Here is an 18,512-nt window from a genome sequence, read left to right on the forward strand (position 1 = left end):
TTTATTTATTTATTTTGAGAGAGAGCAGGCATGAGGAGGAAATGGGCAGACAGAGAATCTCAGGCAGGCTCAGCCTGCACCCTGTCGGCGCAGAACCTGACTCAAGGCTCCATCCCACCAACTGTGAGATCGTGACCTGAGCTGAAATCAGGAGTTGGACACTTAACCAACTGAGCCATGCAGGCGCATCCTGTTGTTGTTGTTTAATGTGTATTTATTTTGAGACAGAGAGAGAAATGGGGAGGGCAGAGAGAGAGAGCGCGTTCCAAGCAGGCTCCTCACTGCCAGTGCAGAACCTGACACGGGGTTCAATCTCACGATCTGTGAGACCACAATGTCCCGATTGTGCTGGCATCTGTATTGCTTTTACCAGTGGTAGCTATATTGCCATTCTCTGAGGCAGACTGGATTTCGAGAGGTATGAGTGTGGAACTTGACTCATTTAAAGTTACTTTGGAAGAAGAAGCAGATCATTTTTGTTGAGTGGTCTGCTCGTTGTTGAAATTTTAAAAAATGAAGTAGATCAAAGCAAAATGGAGTAACAGAACTTTGCTTACAGGTAATCTGTCCCCCCACCCACAGCCATTCTCTGATTCTCTGCTTTGATGATTAATATACTTGTAAGCAAATCATTGCTGTAGTAATTTTCCTAGCTTCATAGTTTTTATTTAGTGAAGTTTTATGAGCATTTGACCTCACAGCAGAGATGTCTTACCTCATGGCTCTTGGTGCTTAATTTCAAGATTTTCCCAGTCTTTGAAATGGAAAATTAGTGTAGTGTCTGTGGGACTTCTAGAACTTGAATTAAGAACTCTGCCTGTAAGAGGTGTGGACGTAAAAGCGAAGGCAACTTTAAAAACTTACGTCCTTTCAATTTTGTTAGATTCAGTTACAGGCCCTGGATATCAGACTCTCCTATAACGATGTCCAGCTGTTTCTCGCCATCGCCAAATCCATCCCAGAGCAAGCCCATGCTGCCGGCCCCGACGCAGTGGCCTTGGAGGCCGGCTCCGTTAGCAGTCACGTTCCCGGAGCGCCTCGAGCCGGAGAGGAAGTCAGAGAAGGGACGAGACATACCCTAGATCCCGTCTTGGGTAGGTGTCGAGCCGTACAACCCACTCAGTCTTCCTAATGTCTACCCTTCTCGTTAACTTTCAGGATTTCCTTTTGCACAATTAAATTGTTCAGAGGATAATTACATGTCATTAAGTGTAATTGTAAGTATGATCCTCTAACTTTTAAAAATTTAAGAACAAATACAACACCCCAGACCAGCTGTGCTAGACGACACCAGCTTCTCTTTTGCCATTTCTTCCAGAGTTCTATAGATAATGCGAAGGTTTAGTTTTATACCTTGAGTTTTCCTCCAAAGCTATGTGGATGATTCTAAATGTCGGTTTTAAGCTTTTACAAACACAGTCAATACAGGGAACACACTCTTAAAAATTTCAAGGTGCTCCAGTTAGGGTCCCGTTTTTGCCTAGAGAAATATAATGTTTTCGTCACCCGTTTCTGAATTTCTTTTCTTTCTTCTTCAGTTAGTGGATTAATTATATACTATATTATAGTATATTATATACATAATTTATTTATAAAAATTATGTCCCTCTTTTTCCTAGAGTTACAGCTGGCTAGACTACAGGAGCTGGGATTCAGCATGGACGATTGCCGCAAAGCCCTTCTGGTCTGTCAAGGTAAGTTGCACCCAGGTTTCCATGACCTGTTCATCTGGATCCTAAGCTTGCTTCTCATTCCCTGCCTCTCCTGCTCCCACGAGGTGGCCTGGAGGGCTGGACTGTGTTTTGAAACCCCTCCATGATTTTCTTTGGGCTGACCATGATCTTGGGCTGGAAGTGATAATGAGCAGCAGTATTTCTTAGTGGATGAGAACGTGGGCCCTGGAACTGATGCTTGGCTTCAGGTTTTCACTTTGCTGCTTTTTGGTTACCTGTTAGCGACTCGGGCAAGTTACTTAGCCTCTCGGTAGCAGTGCTTCCTTATCTGTAAGAGGAGGGTAAGACCACTTCCCTTGGAGGTTTGATACAAATAGGCGCTATATGCAGAGCACTTAAGGGAAGTGCCTGGCCCACAGCAGGAGGTCTAATGCTGTCAGCTGCTGTTGCTGCTGGTGGAGGCACTGGCAATGCTGATAGTCACGACCGCCGAGTGCCCTGCCCGTGTGCCTCGTCCTGTGTTTTCTTGTTGAATTTTTATAGCCTTGCAGGTGGCCATTATTATCCCATTTCCAATAAGGAACCTGGCTCAGATAGATTAACTAACTGGCTTCAGGTCACCTATTATTGAGGGGCTGAGTCTGCCTGGGTTCTTTCTACTGCAACATAATTTCCTTCCCACCTCCCTCTGTGTGTGGTCCTTTCTCTTGAAACAGGAAGATACAGCAAAAGCTGTGTTTTTTCTAGTCTACACTTACACGTACATTTTTCTGTTTCTTCACGTACTACATGTACCCATACGTATATATACATATAATACCGGGTATGTTGGCAGATTGTATTGCAAATACAATTTTATAGCCCTCTTTACAACACGGTTTTATTGAGTTATAATATTATTGCGATATACTTAATATCAGCAGCATCTTCCCATGTCATTAAAGTTATTTATAAACATTGATTTTTTGGCATTGATCAAATGATATATTTTAATTTATTTAACTGTTTTTTGTTTTTCATTCTTTCAATATTGTATACAATTCTGTAATAAATAGTTTTTGGTATGAACTTTTGTCTATTACTTTTATTTAGTATTTCCCTGGTAGAGAGACCTACTAGTATAAATCCTGGATCAAAGGTTATAGATATATTTTTCGGGCTTTTTATTCAAATTGACAGATCTTTTTCTGCAACATTGTGTACCTGGCGACACTCTGACCAATTACGTGTGAAAACGCTGCTCTCACCGCACGATTGTTTGCATTAACTGTTATCTTTTTCCTTCTGTGACAAATGACGGTAGCTCTAGTTAGCTAGTTCGGTTAGCTTAATACCTCTTAGTGTTTACATTGTCTATTTTTTTCTCTTTCTTTGATAATAAAACATTTCTTTTCAATTTCTAAGAGCTTTTTAGATTTTTGTTAATTTTTATTTCTTTAGCAGCTAAGGTGTCGTTCCATCAGTTGCGAAAAAGATAATAATGACTAATGTTAATAGAGCCTTCAGTACGCGCCGGGCTCTACTCCTGGGAGAGCTTTACTTGTGCCCATTTGTTTCCTCCTCATGGCAGCCCTGTCTGTGGGTGCTGTGGGCAGAGATCGAGGAACTTGTCCGAGGTCCAGCATCTAGTAGGTGCTGGAATCCGAAGCCAGGCCATCTTCCTCTAGAGCATATGCCCTTCACCACTCACCCCTGTTCTGTGCACTGGTCTCTGCTAATTTATAAATATGGGGTCGCATGGCTTTCCTTTCCTTTTCTTTTTAGCTTTAGCAATCTGGTTATGTTCAGAGGGCTGTTATCTAACAGTCGTGTGTCACACACATGCACTTCTCATGGCTGTCTGTTCGCAAGGAATCGTGATCGGTTGCGAAGATGAAGTATAGTAGCACATCATTCTATGCAAATCTACACAGTGGGGTGCCTGGCTGGCTCAGTCTGTAGAACATGTGACTCTTGATATCAGGGTCATGAGTTGGAGCCCTCCATTGGGCATAGAGCTCACTAAAATAATAATAGTAATAGTAATAATAATAATAATATAATAAAACCCTACATGGTGAAGATTACGTACTTCCCTACTAAGTGACGTCTAGAATTTGGATCCTGTCTTTTCCTTTCCTCTCCTTCAACGGATGTCATAATAGAGGAGGGATGGCTTCTGGAGGCATTTTGAACCGGATCTTGAAAGGTGGTGAACTTGAGTGGAAGGTGTGCAAGGGGGGTACATTCTGTTTACTTAAAAATAGAATTGCTATCATCACACCAGGTTTTTCCCCCCCCCTTTAAGTCTAAGAGTACATCTGGGAACAAGGTTCCCTTGGGCTGTCCAGTAGGTCCCTATGAACTTTATTTCTCTGTTTCCTCAGCGAGTTGCTTGAGTAGCTGTGCGAACTGGCTGAACTGATCACCTTTACATTTTTTCGAAGGCCAACTGAAAAAGGCAGCAAGTTGGTTGTTTAAGAATGCTGAACCTCTGAAGTCTCTTTCCCTGGCTGCTGATAGCCACGAGAGCCAGGGGCCTGTGGCAGCCCAGCTGATCTCTGGGGTGGAGGTGAAAGCTGAGAGTGTGTGCATCTGTTTCATCGATGACTGCATGGACTGTGACGTTCCTCTGGCTGAGCTCACCTTTTCCCGTGAGTGTTGTCCTGATTTTCGGATTCATCTTGAAGATTTGCAGTGATTGCCAAGCCGTTTGCACCCCCCCTTTTTTAAATGATATTCATCCTCCCCCCACCCCCCCTTAGTCGTATGGGTGAAATTTAGATAATAGTTTTACATATGTTTTTCATTATTTCTATTTTAAAGAAATGTGTATTTATTTGCCATATGTGGCCTTCAGCCTCTAGTTTGGGAATAATAGAAATTGTCATTGATGAAATTTCTGTTATATTAACAGCTCTACCTAAATCATTGTTGGTGTCTCCATTTTGTTTATCTTTTTATATACCTAAAGACTGGAGTGAGTACTGTTCTTAAAGACATTTAAAAGCTAATGCTCTACCTTATATACGTTTGAAAATAAAACACACACAGTCTTACGAGAATGCTTCTCTCAGTGTCCTCCATGGGGCCCTGAGAGCTGTCTTTCACTAGCAAGTGACCAGGGTACGAGGACCCTATCCCAAATTGTGTCATTGCAGGTGGTGGTAGATGGGGCTTCTGAGGAGAGTACCTGAAAATCTCACCGCTGTGTTTACTTTTAATATTCCATTGTTTTGATCTTGCTAGCCTCTTTTCCCTTCAAGGAAAATTCCATCCTGGGTATTGAGCTCAACCTTTGACACACTGGAGAGGCTTCCTTTTCCCTGTGCTTCAAGGCACCACCAGGGCCACTTGATTGAAAGTAACAGCTGGAATTTTTGACTGTCTTTTCTGCAGGGAATAATTACTCCTTATTTTTCTGTGGTAATCTTAAAATTTTGAGCTAATACTCATCAGGACATAACTGCTCTCATCAGCCTGCCTTCTGATTCTCAGATATTCAGGGAGAAGTATGTTTTTTATGTTCCTGCAGACTTGAAATAACACAGATACACCTGCGTGCCAAGGCTGGGGCCAGAGGGAGACAAAGGTGGCATTTGCCCGAGGCACGACACTTAAAGGCATGCCAGGAAACTCAGGAGCTATGACGAATAAAATTTTAACACAGTGGTTTTTTTTTTTTTTTTAAAGTCAGAATTCATGCCAAAAACCCAAGATGAACAAAATCTCAAAATTTGGTGTGCTTTCCTATGATTTCATCAGTATCAGCTATGACTGACATCTCTTCACTGTGATTTAATCTGTGAAAGAAAGTTTTGGTTGTTCTCACCCCAGCGCTGTAGTAAAATTTGCTTTCGTTGCAGGCCTGAGTTTTCTGCAGCATGTAAGGACTAGCCCTGAAGGGTACGCCCACTTCACCCTTTCTGGAGATTATTATAACCGTGCTCTGTCAGGTCAGTATACAAGCGTATATTATCATGGGACTTAAAAAACACACTTCAATATTTGCCTGGGCCAATTTCTACATAAATTTCATGTGAGGGAAAGGGGGTGGGGCTGGGCAGGGAAAGATGAAACACAAGTGACTGCATGAGCACAAAAGATGGAGACTTTTCATTTTCCTAACATATCTGATATGTTGCAACTGAGCTATTTAAACCCAAGGTTTCATATGAAGTTCATTGTTTTTGATTCAGGAGTTTGGCTCATTCTGGAATATGAAATTGCTTAGTAGCAAAGGATCATTTGGCCCTGATAGTAGCTAAATTTCTCCTCCCCCCTCTTTTTTTATTTATTTAAGTAATTTCCGTACCCAATGTGAAGCTTAAATTCACTACCCTAAGATGAGTTGCATGTTCTTCCCACTGAGCCAGCCAGGTGCTCCTGTTAGGGAGATTTCTGCCCGTAAGCCTTTTGTTTTTTTGCTTTATTAAAAATTTTTTTAAATGTTTATTTACATCAGAGAGAGAGTGTGGATGCGAACACAGGGAAGGGGCAGAGAGAGGGAGACACTGAATCCAAAGTAGGCTCCAGGCTCTGAGCCATCAGCACAAAGCCAGACGCGGGGCTCGAACCCACGAACCGTTAGATCATGACCCGAGCCGAAGTCGGACTCTTAACCTACTGAGCCACCCAGGCGCCCGAAAACTTGAGTCTTTAAAACCCAGGGAGGTATCATTTTTCTCACCTATCAGACTGGCAAGAATGAAGTGTGAGACTATGAGCCGCAGAGCTCTAATTTCTTGCCATTCAAATTGTAAATTGGGGCAACCACTTTGGAAAAAATTGACAAGTAGTAAGGTTGAGTATAAGCATGCTCACCAACCCAGCAACATACTTCTTCTAGGTCTGTACCCTGGAAGGATCTCTTGCTCATGTGTGCTCGGAAACAGATAGAAGACTGGTTGTAGTGTTGTTCCTCCTCCTCAAGGGGGTGTTTCTCAGAAGTAGAATGAATATGTAGACTGTGGTATATTCATAAGCGGATTACAATTCAGTCGGGAAAATAAATGTGCCACAGCTACCTGGCAGCAATATGAGTGAATCTCAGAGGCAGGTTGTTGGGCAAAAATAGAAACTTGCAGAAGAACACATCAGATTCCATTTATGTAAAGATCTCTAGTAGGACCGATTAACCAGTATGTTCTGAAGAAATGCATGCGTGTGTGGTAAAACAATAAGAGCAAGCATGTGATTAAAAACCCAAACTAATGTTTACTTGGAATTGGGTGGGAGAGGGTTGGTGGCAAGGGGGCTGACATGGGAGAGTGGCACTCGGGGGCTTCCAAGGAACTTCTGATTTTCTGTTTCTTAAGCTGAATAGTGGGTACAGGACTTTGTAGTAATTTTATTCTTTAAACCATATATATGTGTCGTTTATATACCTTTGGCACATATGATTTAAAATTAGAAATTTGAAAGACAATGAATTTCTAATTATGTTCTACCTATTTATTCAACCAGTGGATTCTTTTTTTTTTTTTTTCTTTTAATGTTTATTTTTGAGAGAGCAAGAGAGAGTGAGCGAGAATGAGTCGGGGAGGGGCAGAGAGAGAGGGAGACATAGATCCGAAGCAGGCTCCAGGCTCTGAGCTGTCAGCACAGAGCCCGACATGGGGCTCGAACCCACAACCCATGAGATCATGACCTGAGCTGAAGTCGGATGCCCAACTGACTGAGCCCCCCAGGCGCCCCTCAACTAAGTGGATTCTCAACGTAAGCAGGAGAATCAAATTTAGTAGTTACTTCAGCTGCTGTTAGTACTTTTCCATCCTGTGTCAGAGACTCCTTTTTCCATTTTGAGTGGATCAAAAGCAGGTCCTGCCTGCTCTTTCATAGAGAAGGCACATGCACTCTATGCCCTCCTTCCTCCCCGCTCTGGAAGACCATGTAGGGCATGTATCTGTCTGTGTAGTGATGTCCTCTAGCCTGCACAGGCATCTGTAGGGTGACCTATAGTTCAAGATGGTGCTTTCGCTGTGAAATCACATTGGAAATAGAAAGCTATTAAGCTATAGTTTGTCCTTGCTGAGCATTTGTGAACAGTGTTCCCCTATAAACTCTTGATATCTGCTTAACAGATGTCTTATTTCCTGTGTTCTTTTAGGCTGGGAGCCATTTATTGAGCCATGGCCATGCTCTGTATCCTGGCAACAACAGGCAGCTAGTCGTCTCCATCCTCCTCGACTGAAGCTAGAAGCCAAGGCCAAACCCCGTTTGGATATCAACATCACCTCTGTACTCATTGGTGAGTGGAAAGTTGTCTCTAGAAGATTGGTGCCTTTCTGTACATAAGTCCCTCGTCTAGAAGACTGTTAATCCTGGTTTAGCAAATACTCAGGCCCACACCAGACATCACTTACTCAGCAGGGCTGCTTTCCTGATAAACCCTAACCTAGCCTCACGACTCTTTTCAACCCATTGCTCTAGAGTTGGCATCCTGTATTAATGCCGTCAGTGACCAAGCAAGAACTTAGACCATTTGGGCAACATAAATGTCCGTGATAAAAACTCTCTCCCCCACCATGCTTGGTCATGGGTTTTTGTTTTTGTTTTTGTTTTTTAATGTCCTAGAAGTGAGTTTAGATACATTTCTTTCCGGGTACTCACACACACAATAATTTTTAAAAGGTGTAATTTTGACCTTGTGTTTATAGTAGGATAAATTGCCTGTACTGTTTCCCATCAAGTTATCATGTTGACCTAACTCTGAAAATCACTGGGTTGAAGGATTGCCAAGCTAACGGTGTGTGTTCTGAAAGTTTCTTGGAAAACACCGACATGTACATTCCTGGATTTGATGTAGTGAGTTGGAAACACTCTATGCCTATATTTATATCATCGTAAGAAAAGAGTTACATTATCAAACAATCAGGTGTTGCCTGTCTTTGCTATGAAAACTCTCAAACTGTTTGAATTATTATCTACATGATCTGACTTTTGGGTAATACTGTGGTTATTTGAGTGATAACACATACGACTGCAAATCTGCAAACTTTCTTCAGCGTGTGTGATCGAGGCTCATAGGATATCCATTGGCTCATTCTATGTCAGAAGAAGATGAAGAGAATGTATGGTGAAATGAGACCCTAAGTTTATTGATCGAAAAATTTTAAAACCACTGTTTTATATGATCAGATTTCATTCATTAAATTTGTCTGGATAATTGATCTCATGATACTGTATTATTTTGATCTGATGTTATTTCTTATATAATATGTTCACCTGGAAGTTTAGGTGAAGTTTAGGGTAGTGTTTTGGAAAGCTACGATAAACAAGAGCTTACCTCGAACAAAAGAATTTTATTGATATTTCTGATGAGCCATTGTCTACTTAAAAATGTCTTCAAAGGGTGCTTGGGTGGCTCAGTTGGCTACATGTCTGACTCTTGGTTTGGTTCAGGTCATGGTCCCACAGTCTGTGGGTTTAAGCCCCGCAATGGGTGCTGTGCTGACAGTGCAGAGCCTGCTTGAGATTCTCTCTTTCTCCCTCTCTCTGCCCCTCCCCTGCTCACACACACACACACACTCTCTCTCTCTCTCTCTCTCTCTCTCTCTCTCTCTCTCTTAAATAAATAAAAAACAAATAAAATTTTAAAAATGTCTTCCAAAAGGCATTCTTGTCTGTGGTAAAGCTTTTTTTTTTTTTTTTAAACCTCCGATTCCTTGTTCCTAATACCATGCTGAAACCCAGAAATATTACTGTGACTTCTTAGTGTTAAAATAAATCTTCTATATAGCCAACTATTGGAACTGAAAACCAGAAAGCCAGAAACCAATAACTCTTGTTCTAAAAAGTATCATACCTTAGTTAGTAGAAAAGGTCTTTATCCAGGGGTGGTGCATCGTAATTATTTTGTCAACCTGCCCTTCCTGTCACATTTCTCTAAAAACAGTAAGACATTTCTCCTGGAGAATTGTCAGCTGGATTTCAGCCTCCCGAGTTTGGTGGTTTTGAGCAGCCTCCTCACTGGTTTTTTATGTCTCGAAACCCCATCCCTTAGCATGACATACCACGCTCTTCCAAACTAATTCCCTTTTCTAGCCTTCTTTGCTATCTCCCTTCGCCAATATGTTTGGTGTGCCACAGTCACACCAAAGTTACCAGTGTTCCCTAAAAGGGCTGTGTACTTTCGTGTCTTAAAATCTTTGCATTTGGACTTCTCTTGGCCTGGCACGTTCCTGCACCCCTAATCCCACTGGTAGACTCTAACCTCTGCTCATTCTTCAAGACCCAGCGCAAAGGTCCCCACACCTCTGAAGATTCCCATGGACCTTGGCGTGTACTGTCCCACTTTTGCCAAAGCAGAATGAGCCTTCCCTGTTCCGTGCTCCCATAGAATTTTATTTATGACTTCGTTTTAGCTCCTTCCACATTGCGGCTTTGTGGTGATGGTTGTTTGGTTAACATTGATTTCTTCCAGTGCAGCATGTTCTCCAGGGGACAGACTTTCTGAAAACCTAGCCTAGTGCCTAGCATGCAGTAGGATGCTCAACAAAAGCTTGCTTTACTGAATAGAAATTATTTGACTTGAAGCCTCGATCTTTTCTATTTCCGTACTTAATATCTTTGGGGAATTCTTTCTAGACCAGTATGTAAGTACCAAGGAATCGTGGATGGCAGATTACTGTAAACAGGACAAGGAAATAGACTCAACCACATCAGAAGACTGGATGGGCTCTTCAGTGGACCCTCCATGCTTTGGACAAAGTAAGATATTTCTCTTCCTGTGTCTGAATAAATCACTGTTGACCAATGCAGCCATGTTTTATTGAGAAATCCAAATAGAATTGTCATTTTCTATGGAAAAACCTACAGGAAATTCTGACTGTCTTCTTTAGTTCTGTTTTAATCTCTGCAGGAGACATTTTTCTGGCACAACATATTGAACTTCTGATATGGGCTTTAATTCCTCCACCTTTGTGGGAAAGCAAAGGTCTGTGATACACAATTTTCTAAATTCTGGTAACATTGCATATGAGCTGGCGTGCCTGAAAATGCATCAAGGTCAGCCGTTAGTGAGTGTGTTTCACTTGGCAAAACTTTCCAGTTGATTGGGACTTTTGGACTGGATTTTAAAAACTAACTTTATAGTTTTGTGAATCTAGAGGTACAGAGTTTGGGCATATTCTTGAAGGGAGGGCAGGCAGGATCCCATATGGAAGAAATTGTTAAAAGGAGGGCTCTGTATTGTTCATAAGGAAGAAAAGAATTGAATACCCAGCCTTTTGAAGAGAGGAGTCCGTTTGTTCTCTGTTAACGATATTTTCTTTCCTTAAATTTAATGCCTCACCATGAAGCTCTGATTTCCTTAGAGCTGGGGAGATTGTGACGGCCAACCGCGTGGTCCTTAGTTGTTCCACAAGCCATTGTCCTCCAAATTCAACTCAGCCCCAACTCTTTCAGTGTGGTTTCTTTGGGGAGTCCTGGCTGGGCTTCACATAGCTCATGAATGCTTAAATATTCCATCTGGTCTGCAAACATGTCACGGGAAGATGGATTTTCTTAGTTTATGAAGTATTTGAACTGGTTCGTCTCTCCTCAGGGTGTATAAGTGGATTTTCTGTCTCCCTTGTACTTCTAGAAGGAGGGACAGGGAAATGTTAGCCATGCTTGCTCTCTGTATTCCCAGGCTGTTGCTTCTGAGTCTCAAGGTCATTGCTTAGGAGCCAGGGCTTTTCAGATAGCCTCAGCCTCAATTCTGGCTCCTCCTCGAACCTTCCCAATTTGCATGTCCAAAGAATGTAACAGTCTCCCCAGAAGACTCTAAGTAATCTTTGTAATAGGTAGTATGTCCTAGAGAGTGTTTCTGAAGTTGTTACTCATACAAGGGGATCTTGAATCCCGACCCCGTGTAAACACAGGGAAGACCTGATCTTCAGGATTCTGATGAAGGACTTCCTATTGTCCCCACCCTCCCACCTTTTTAAAAAACACTTTCTCCTCTTTTTTTATAGTTAATAAGCTGCCTTATCTGTGTTAAATGCCGGTGCTAAATTAAAGCTGGATTTTTATTTACTTACAGATCTTTATGGTTACTTAGGCTTACAAAGGCATATCTTTTTATTTAGACATAAGAAAATATACCTACATTTCCAAACCTCTTTCCTATTGGAGGTTCCTGGGTAGCACCACCTATGGCGGATGGGATTGTATTCCTTCAGCAGGTCTACTCAATTAATATGGGGCGTTTGTTTTGAAAGTCAGTAGACTTGAACCTTCTTGAACCGATCGCATCTCTCAGGTCCTGCTCACGAACATTTAGTCACAGTCCCCCCAAATTTGTGCATTTTCTTTGGGCGGGCTTCAAAACAAGCCCTTGAAAGAGAGATTCTTAATATGAAATTCCACCTAACGGAGCTGCTGGTTTCTCACTGTCTCTTTAGCAGGGGAAAGAAAATAGTGGCCTCATTTTTGACATCATTGTTGGCTTTGTTCAGTAAGGGCTGAGATTCCTGCAGGTAGACGTGGGTGGCATGAGTTTATGAGTTTTGTATTCAAAGGACACTTTATGGAAATATCAAATGTGAGTATTCTAAAAGCTCCCGTGCTTAATTTCTAATGTAAGTAATATCACGAGATAGCTCCTTGGCAGAGACTCTTTAAACTCGGAACACAGAGGGACTCTTTCCCTTGAAATTTTGAGACCCGTGGGGGATTAGCCTCCTGCTGCTACTGCCTTTGCAAAGTGGACTGGAGCACCCAAGTCTGTCCTGACTGGTCTCGGGGACTTTTCCATGCCGTGTAAGAGCATGCACGCTTTAAGTGAAAAATCCTCAAAAGGCTTTTCATTCTGTTTAAAGAGAATGTGGACTACGTTTTCTTTCCCCAGTTGAGAAAAAAGAGGGGCGTGCTCCTGTGACACATCGTCCACAGTAAAAGCCAGCATAAAAATGTCGTGCTCACTTTGTCAAGTGCTCTTTTAGCTGTTAGCGGTCACTGAAGGGAATGATCCTGTAACTGCATGATGCTTGCGATTTTTGTCACATGCTCTCTCTGTGCTAACGTTTTGGAGGTGAGTCTTCTTATTCACTGTATTTATTCTTACCCTCTAACTTTGTCTCTCCTGTCTACCAGGCCTCCCCCTTGTCTACCTTAGAACTAGGAGTACAGCCAGTCTGACTAACCTAGAGCACCAGATCTATGCTAGAGGTACAGTATAGCCAAGCGAGGGCTTGCTTTCTTTTCCTGTTTGAAGAACTGCCTTGTACATCAATTTCCTGTGAATGGGAGCCGAGTGGGATATCCCCAGTTGGGAATGTTGTGCTTTAGTAGCAGGGAAGAGCGCTTCCCACTGATGAGTACGGTGACCTATCAGAAGCAGGTGCGGTGCTGACTCTTAGCGCTGCGTTGTCCATCTGCCCCAGCCCTCAGCTCCGCGGTGTCCGCTGCGCTGGTGCGGAAATACCCAGCGCCAGAGGTGATTTCTTACTTCGAAAAGCAAGTAAATGGAGGAAAGCCGTCCTCCATCAGGCAGCGCTTTGTTTATAGAATACCCAGCAAACATTTATTCTTTTTTTACAATTTTATAAATGTTTTATTTACTTTTGAGAGAAGAGACAGAGCGTGAGTGGGGGAGGGGCACAGAGAGGGAGACACGGGATCCGAAGCAGGCTCCAGGCTCCCAGCCAGCAGCACAGAGCCCGACGCGGGGCTTGAACCCACGAACCCCGAGAGCCTGACCTGAGCCAAAGTCGGATCCCTAGCCGACTGAGCCATGCAGGCGCCTGTCAGTGAATGTTTATTCTTAGGGCAATGCCAGGGGGTCTGGGGAATAGGAGCTATCCTGATCAGGAATTGAGCTAAGAAAAAATTTCCCGGTAAATATTTGCTTAGAAACAAACTGTGATTTCTTTAGCTATAAATTGAGTGCTTCAGAGACAGAAAATAAAATGTTCTTTATTTTTGTCTTCTGACCCTTTATTTAAGCTTTCTTGAGAATTTGACTAATGAGTAAATATGATAGAGGAGACCATAAACCTCAAGGATTTGGAATCCCACGATGTTCACTTCTTCACTAGTTTGAAGGAGGGCAGTTTATGGTTTATGTATGTACTTGGCTGACCCCAGATCCTGCCGGGTCGTGATGTATTTTGTAAAAAAGACCATTAGAGCTTCCTCTGTTCAGATCAGGAATATTCATACACAGGGGCAGTACAGTGGGTTTTTTTCTGCCAGGGTTTTGTGCAGATGGATGTTTAGGGAGAGGATTCACAAAGGAAACCTGCGATTGAATCTTCACTTATTGATGGATTTATACTCTAAGCCTTTCTACCTCTGTTATTTAATCTCTCAGGCTAAGCAAAACCTTATTCCCCGTAGCTGATGAGGACATGGAGGCTGAGAGAGCCTGAGAAATTTGCCTTTATCCACACGACTAGCTAGGAGCAGACCTGGGACTTTAATCTGTTTCTTCTGATTTACAAGCCAGGTCCTTTCTGATAGACTGGATGCTTATAAAGCACGTTTATAAGGGCCACATTGCTCTGTGAAACAAGTCTAGCAGGCTAGAACTTTCCTCAGCCACACGAAGCCCAAGTTGGACGTGAGGAGCTTCGGGTTCTCTTGGCCTGTGAAGAAACCAGGTCTGGTCACTAGACTAGAGGCAGATTTTCTGGGGCCACAAGGGAATATGCTATTCTCTCTTGGGTGGACTTGGGAGTTTTGTTCTCTTGTGTCGTGCCAACGGCAGGTTCACAGCTGATTTGGGCTGTAGTGCAGGAGATGTCAGATTGTCCCCTGCTGTTGGGTTTGGATTTGTGAGCACTCCGTGTATTTTTATTCTCAGAGAAGCGGGCTGCTGAAGCCTGTGCTTTTGTGTGTAATCCATGCAAGAAGCTTGGGGCCCTAAGCGGTGCGCCTCCCCAGGCTGTTTCATTCCAGAGCGGTGCGCTTGCGACTATCTGGATGTGGAGTCCTAGCACTTCTTTCTGTGTGACAGTGTGATCAAAGCCATTTGCCAGCTGTTCTTTTTTAATCTAATTTGCAAATGGAAACTTACAGTCTGGCTCACAGTAGGCTCTGAAGGCACATCTGGCTTCTTTTCCTCCTGGGTCCTTTATCTGCTGTCATAAAGCAGCCGTCTCCCTGCACGCCTGGGGCCTCTCAAGGTGCCACAGTAAGGTCTGTGTGCCCCTGCAGACAGCTCTTAAATCTTTACCCCCCCCCTCTGCCCTGGTCACTAGCCTCATGGCTGTTCCTTAATTTTGTCCTAGATGAACTTTTTTTTTTTTTTTTTTTTTTAAAGCCAACCTTGTGAATTAAGTGAGGCCATTGGTATGAGAGCACGAGAAATGGGTATATTCTGGGTGGTCATCTAGGAGATATTCTAGGAGATGATCACTGCAAGTAGGTGGGGCATCTCTAAAGACTAACTACAGAATTGTGGGGACGCCTTGCAGACCACTCTTCATCGGACCAACCGTTTTAGACTCACTCCCCTGAGCCAGTGTCCTTTCAGAAATAGAACTTGCCTTAGCTTGTAATTGCTTTTTTTTTTTTTTTTTTTTGGCAGCGTTTCTAGTAACTAACTTCTGAAAACTTTAGAAGGCACAAAGGGGAAGAAAAGCAAGCAATTATTTTTTAAAAGGCAGCAGCAATTCTTGACTTCCACGATCCCAGCCCAGGCCTTAGCCAAGCAGTGGGAGAAGGCACGGCCCAGTGCAGGTTTCCTTCTTGTTTTGCTGGCCGGAAGCATGTGGTCCTGGAAGATGAATCTAATTTTGCTCTTGTGTTGTCCGTGGGCAGTTGCAGTCACTCCTAGATGTCATTTTCCGCAGCTGCAGACCATTTGGGTCCGGGTCCTTCTTGGGCTGTTTCTCTGCTTTAAAGCTGGCCGCATGGGCAGTGTGAGCACGGGGCCCCTGCCTCTGCGGTTCCTGCCGCCCCCTCCCACTTTCCCAGGGCCACCGGCAGAGGAGACGTGGGCCCTGGGTGAGCAGAGCCGTGCCCGTCCTCCCGACCCGCCGGTCCAGGCCAGACTGCACGACAGGGCAGCGGTGCCGCAAAAGGGCCTCCAGGCACGCTGGGCGCTGGGCAGCCACTCCTGGCTGCACGGTCTCCCACTTCTCTGTTTCCTTCCAGTGTTTCTAGTCAGGGCTCTGGGATTTGGTTACTTACGGTTTTGTGATTGATCACCATTTCTTTCCAGTGTCCTTGACAGGAAGCTGTTCTGTGAAAAGAAATCATATTTTGTGCTCCTTTTGTAGTCCCCGTAGTGCCCACGGCAGATGGTGCTCTACATCTTACGTTTAAAAAACAACAACAACAACAACAACTAAAAATCTCATGTAAAAAGTTTTGGGATAGTAGCTTTCTGATCTTCCAGGGAGGGAGGGGGGAAAATATGAATTTGAGAGAATAGAAAAGAATGTTTTAATTTTGCTATAATGTGCATAATATGACTGAAGTGTAGCTGTTCTAGGAAGGGCGTCTTTGTTAAAGCGCAGGCGTTTTGGACAACGTTTGAACAAGGATGTGTGCTGTGTCTTGCTATCGTCTGGGTAGGGCCGGGCACCTTCTCCTGAATGCAGGCCCACAAGAGTTGTGGGAGGCCTGGGGGCTGGGAGCAGTCCCTCGTCACAGCCAGTCGTAGGGGGACGGTTGCCACGTAGCAGGCAGCAGAGGACGTGGAGACCCTGAGAGTCCTGTCGACACACCTGTGGTGGCTCTGCGTCTGTTGCCGCAGCCGCCGTCGGCCCCTTTGCACAAGAGACAGTTAGGGGCCCTGTGTGCAGCTGTGGGGCGGGGGTCTCTGCTGCGCAGATGGAGGGGTATGCTAACGGCCTCCTTCCGTTTGCCCACAGCAGAGGTGAAAACCCCCAAGCGCCGGCAGCCCTTTATCCCTTTTGCTCTGAGGAATCACACAGGCTGTACTTTGTGGTTTGCCACCCTGACCACCACACCCACCAGGTAAGGAACACCTGCTCCTGTGTGCCGGCCCAGCAGAGCAAGGTGGGCTCCTTCTTGAAGCCCTTGGGATTGTATTTGAGTCAGTAACTTGCTGTCTTGCTGGGATTTTGTGAGGGAGGTGGAATCTGTGGCCAGAGAAGTAGGTCCTGAGTCTGAAATACCCAGATTACGATCCCGGCCCTGATGCCCATTACGTTTAAGGTAAAAGTCCAGCAGGTTAGGGATGTGAGTATGAAGGTGGGAGGGAGAAGTCACCCCATCTTTTCTCAGTCTCCACCCCCACCCCCTTTGAAAAGAAGCTGTATGTGGTTATTAAACCAAACAGCCTGCATTTTTCTTCCAAGATGGCTCTGAAAACACCCCCCATATTAAACTCCCACCAAGAATTCTTTTCCAGACTTAAAGCAATTCACCCCAGATGGAAGTGGGTGGAGTTTGGAGAACAAAGAGGTTACCTGGGCGGAGTGACAGTGTTCTCTACCAGCTTTCTGCCTGTGTAGACCTTGGCTCCACCCTCCAAATATACGCTGATCTTTCCAATTTAGCGAATGAGGTGCGTGAAATAAGTAACAGAATCTGCTGACTCGAAGCCACGTTTCTGCTGCCTCCACTAAGTATGATAATGCTTCAGAGGAGATGTTTGTTTTTTAAAAGCAGTTTAGGTCTGTTCCATTCCAGATAGTCACTTAAAAACTCCCTTTAAAACTCATGACTGAGTTTACACATCTCCCTGTGTACTGGGCTCTGTTGCTGGAGGTAAGTGGCTGTGCAGTGATAGCTTTCAGCTGTTTCTAAAGCTTCACAGAAGCCGTGATGGTCACAAAGATAACTGTAGTTACTGACCTTTTAGGTTATCCTGGTAGCCAGGCTGTATGGCCTTCTTATGTAGATTGAGTGCCCGGAGGGTTTCTGCCCCCAGCACCAAGCTCTGGTGAGAGGGAGTCGAGAGAGAAAGAGGGACAAGCTGGCGTTGTCTGCTTTGGTTCCAGGGCTGCACTGTCCCACAGTGGGAGTCCAGGGCTCGTTCCAGAAGGGAATGGAACGTTTCTTGATGATGCTCACAATGTCAGCGAATGGCGGGAAGTCCTCACGGGTGAAGAGATGCCCTTTGAATTTGAGGCAAGAGGAAAGCTAAGACACAGGTAAAGCGTTGTGTGTTCTCTTCCTCCCCACCAAATAGACTGTATATATCTGTATATTATAAAAGATAGTCTCTAGTGTTTTACGTTTTCACTTGCCTTTATTAATGATTTTAATGTTTTATCTTTTTATTATGATGATGTTTTAAAATATTTATTTTGAGAGAGAGAGAGAGAGCATGTGCGTGTGTGCGAGAGTGGGGTAACGGCAGAGAGAGAGGGAGACAGAGAATCCCAAGCAGGCTGCCAGCTGTCAGCACAGAGCCCACCGTGGGGCTCAAACTCACGAACTGTGAGATCATGCTCTGAGCCAAAGTCAAGAGTCGGACACTTAAGCGACTGAGCCACCCAGGTGCCCCTAATGTTTTATTTTTAAAAGGTATTTTGAAAATCAGTGTTTCCTTTCACTGTCTTGGAAATACATTTCGTTTCCATTAATTATCCCTTTATTTGACACATGAGCTGATAACCAGTGTGTTTCCCATAATTTGGCCGAAAGATGGAGAGCAGCTGTCAAGTTCATTGTGTCCTAGCCTGGTTTTTATGGCACAGTGGTGACCTGATTTTGTTGTGTGTTGTTATTTTTTGTAATTGAGGTATGGTTGACACAGTGTGACAGTAGTTTTCGGCTGTACACCGTGGTGATTGGACAGCTCTCCGTTAGGCTGTGCTCGCCACAGGTGCGACTGCCATCTGTCACCACGCAGCGCTTTTACAGGGCCACCGACTATATTCCCTGTGCTGTGCTTGTCTCCCTGTGACTTACTCTTTCCACAACTGGCATGACATGCTATTCTTAAAAGGTTAT

General features: G+C 44.1%; 1 protein-coding gene across 10 annotated transcripts in view; it reads left to right on the forward strand.

Moving 5' to 3' along the window:
* VPS13D (vacuolar protein sorting 13 homolog D) overlaps window positions 1-18,512 on the forward strand; it is a 256,101-nt gene that overhangs the window by 84,498 nt on the left and 153,091 nt on the right. For 7 of the 10 annotated variants that reach the window (XM_027060372.2, XM_027060377.2, XM_027060378.2 and 4 more), the window contains 9 exons: window positions 884-1,094; window positions 1,620-1,694; window positions 4,100-4,306; window positions 5,519-5,608; window positions 7,762-7,902; window positions 10,242-10,364; window positions 12,732-12,806; window positions 16,460-16,565; window positions 17,555-17,707. In XM_027060372.2, the coding sequence (XP_026916173.2) occupies window positions 884-1,094; window positions 1,620-1,694; window positions 4,100-4,306; window positions 5,519-5,608; window positions 7,762-7,902; window positions 10,242-10,364; window positions 12,732-12,806; window positions 16,460-16,565; window positions 17,555-17,707 (1,181 nt within the window). The remainder of the gene's footprint in view (window positions 1-883; window positions 1,095-1,619; window positions 1,695-4,099; window positions 4,307-5,518; window positions 5,609-7,761; window positions 7,903-10,241; window positions 10,365-12,731; window positions 12,807-16,459; window positions 16,566-17,554; window positions 17,708-18,512) is intronic. The other 3 variants (XM_027060374.2, XM_027060375.2, XM_027060376.2) reach the window with 3 other exon arrangements.

This window comes from Acinonyx jubatus, chromosome C1 (assembly GCF_027475565.1).
Source record: "Acinonyx jubatus isolate Ajub_Pintada_27869175 chromosome C1, VMU_Ajub_asm_v1.0, whole genome shotgun sequence".
NCBI lineage: Eukaryota > Metazoa > Chordata > Mammalia > Carnivora > Felidae > Acinonyx > Acinonyx jubatus.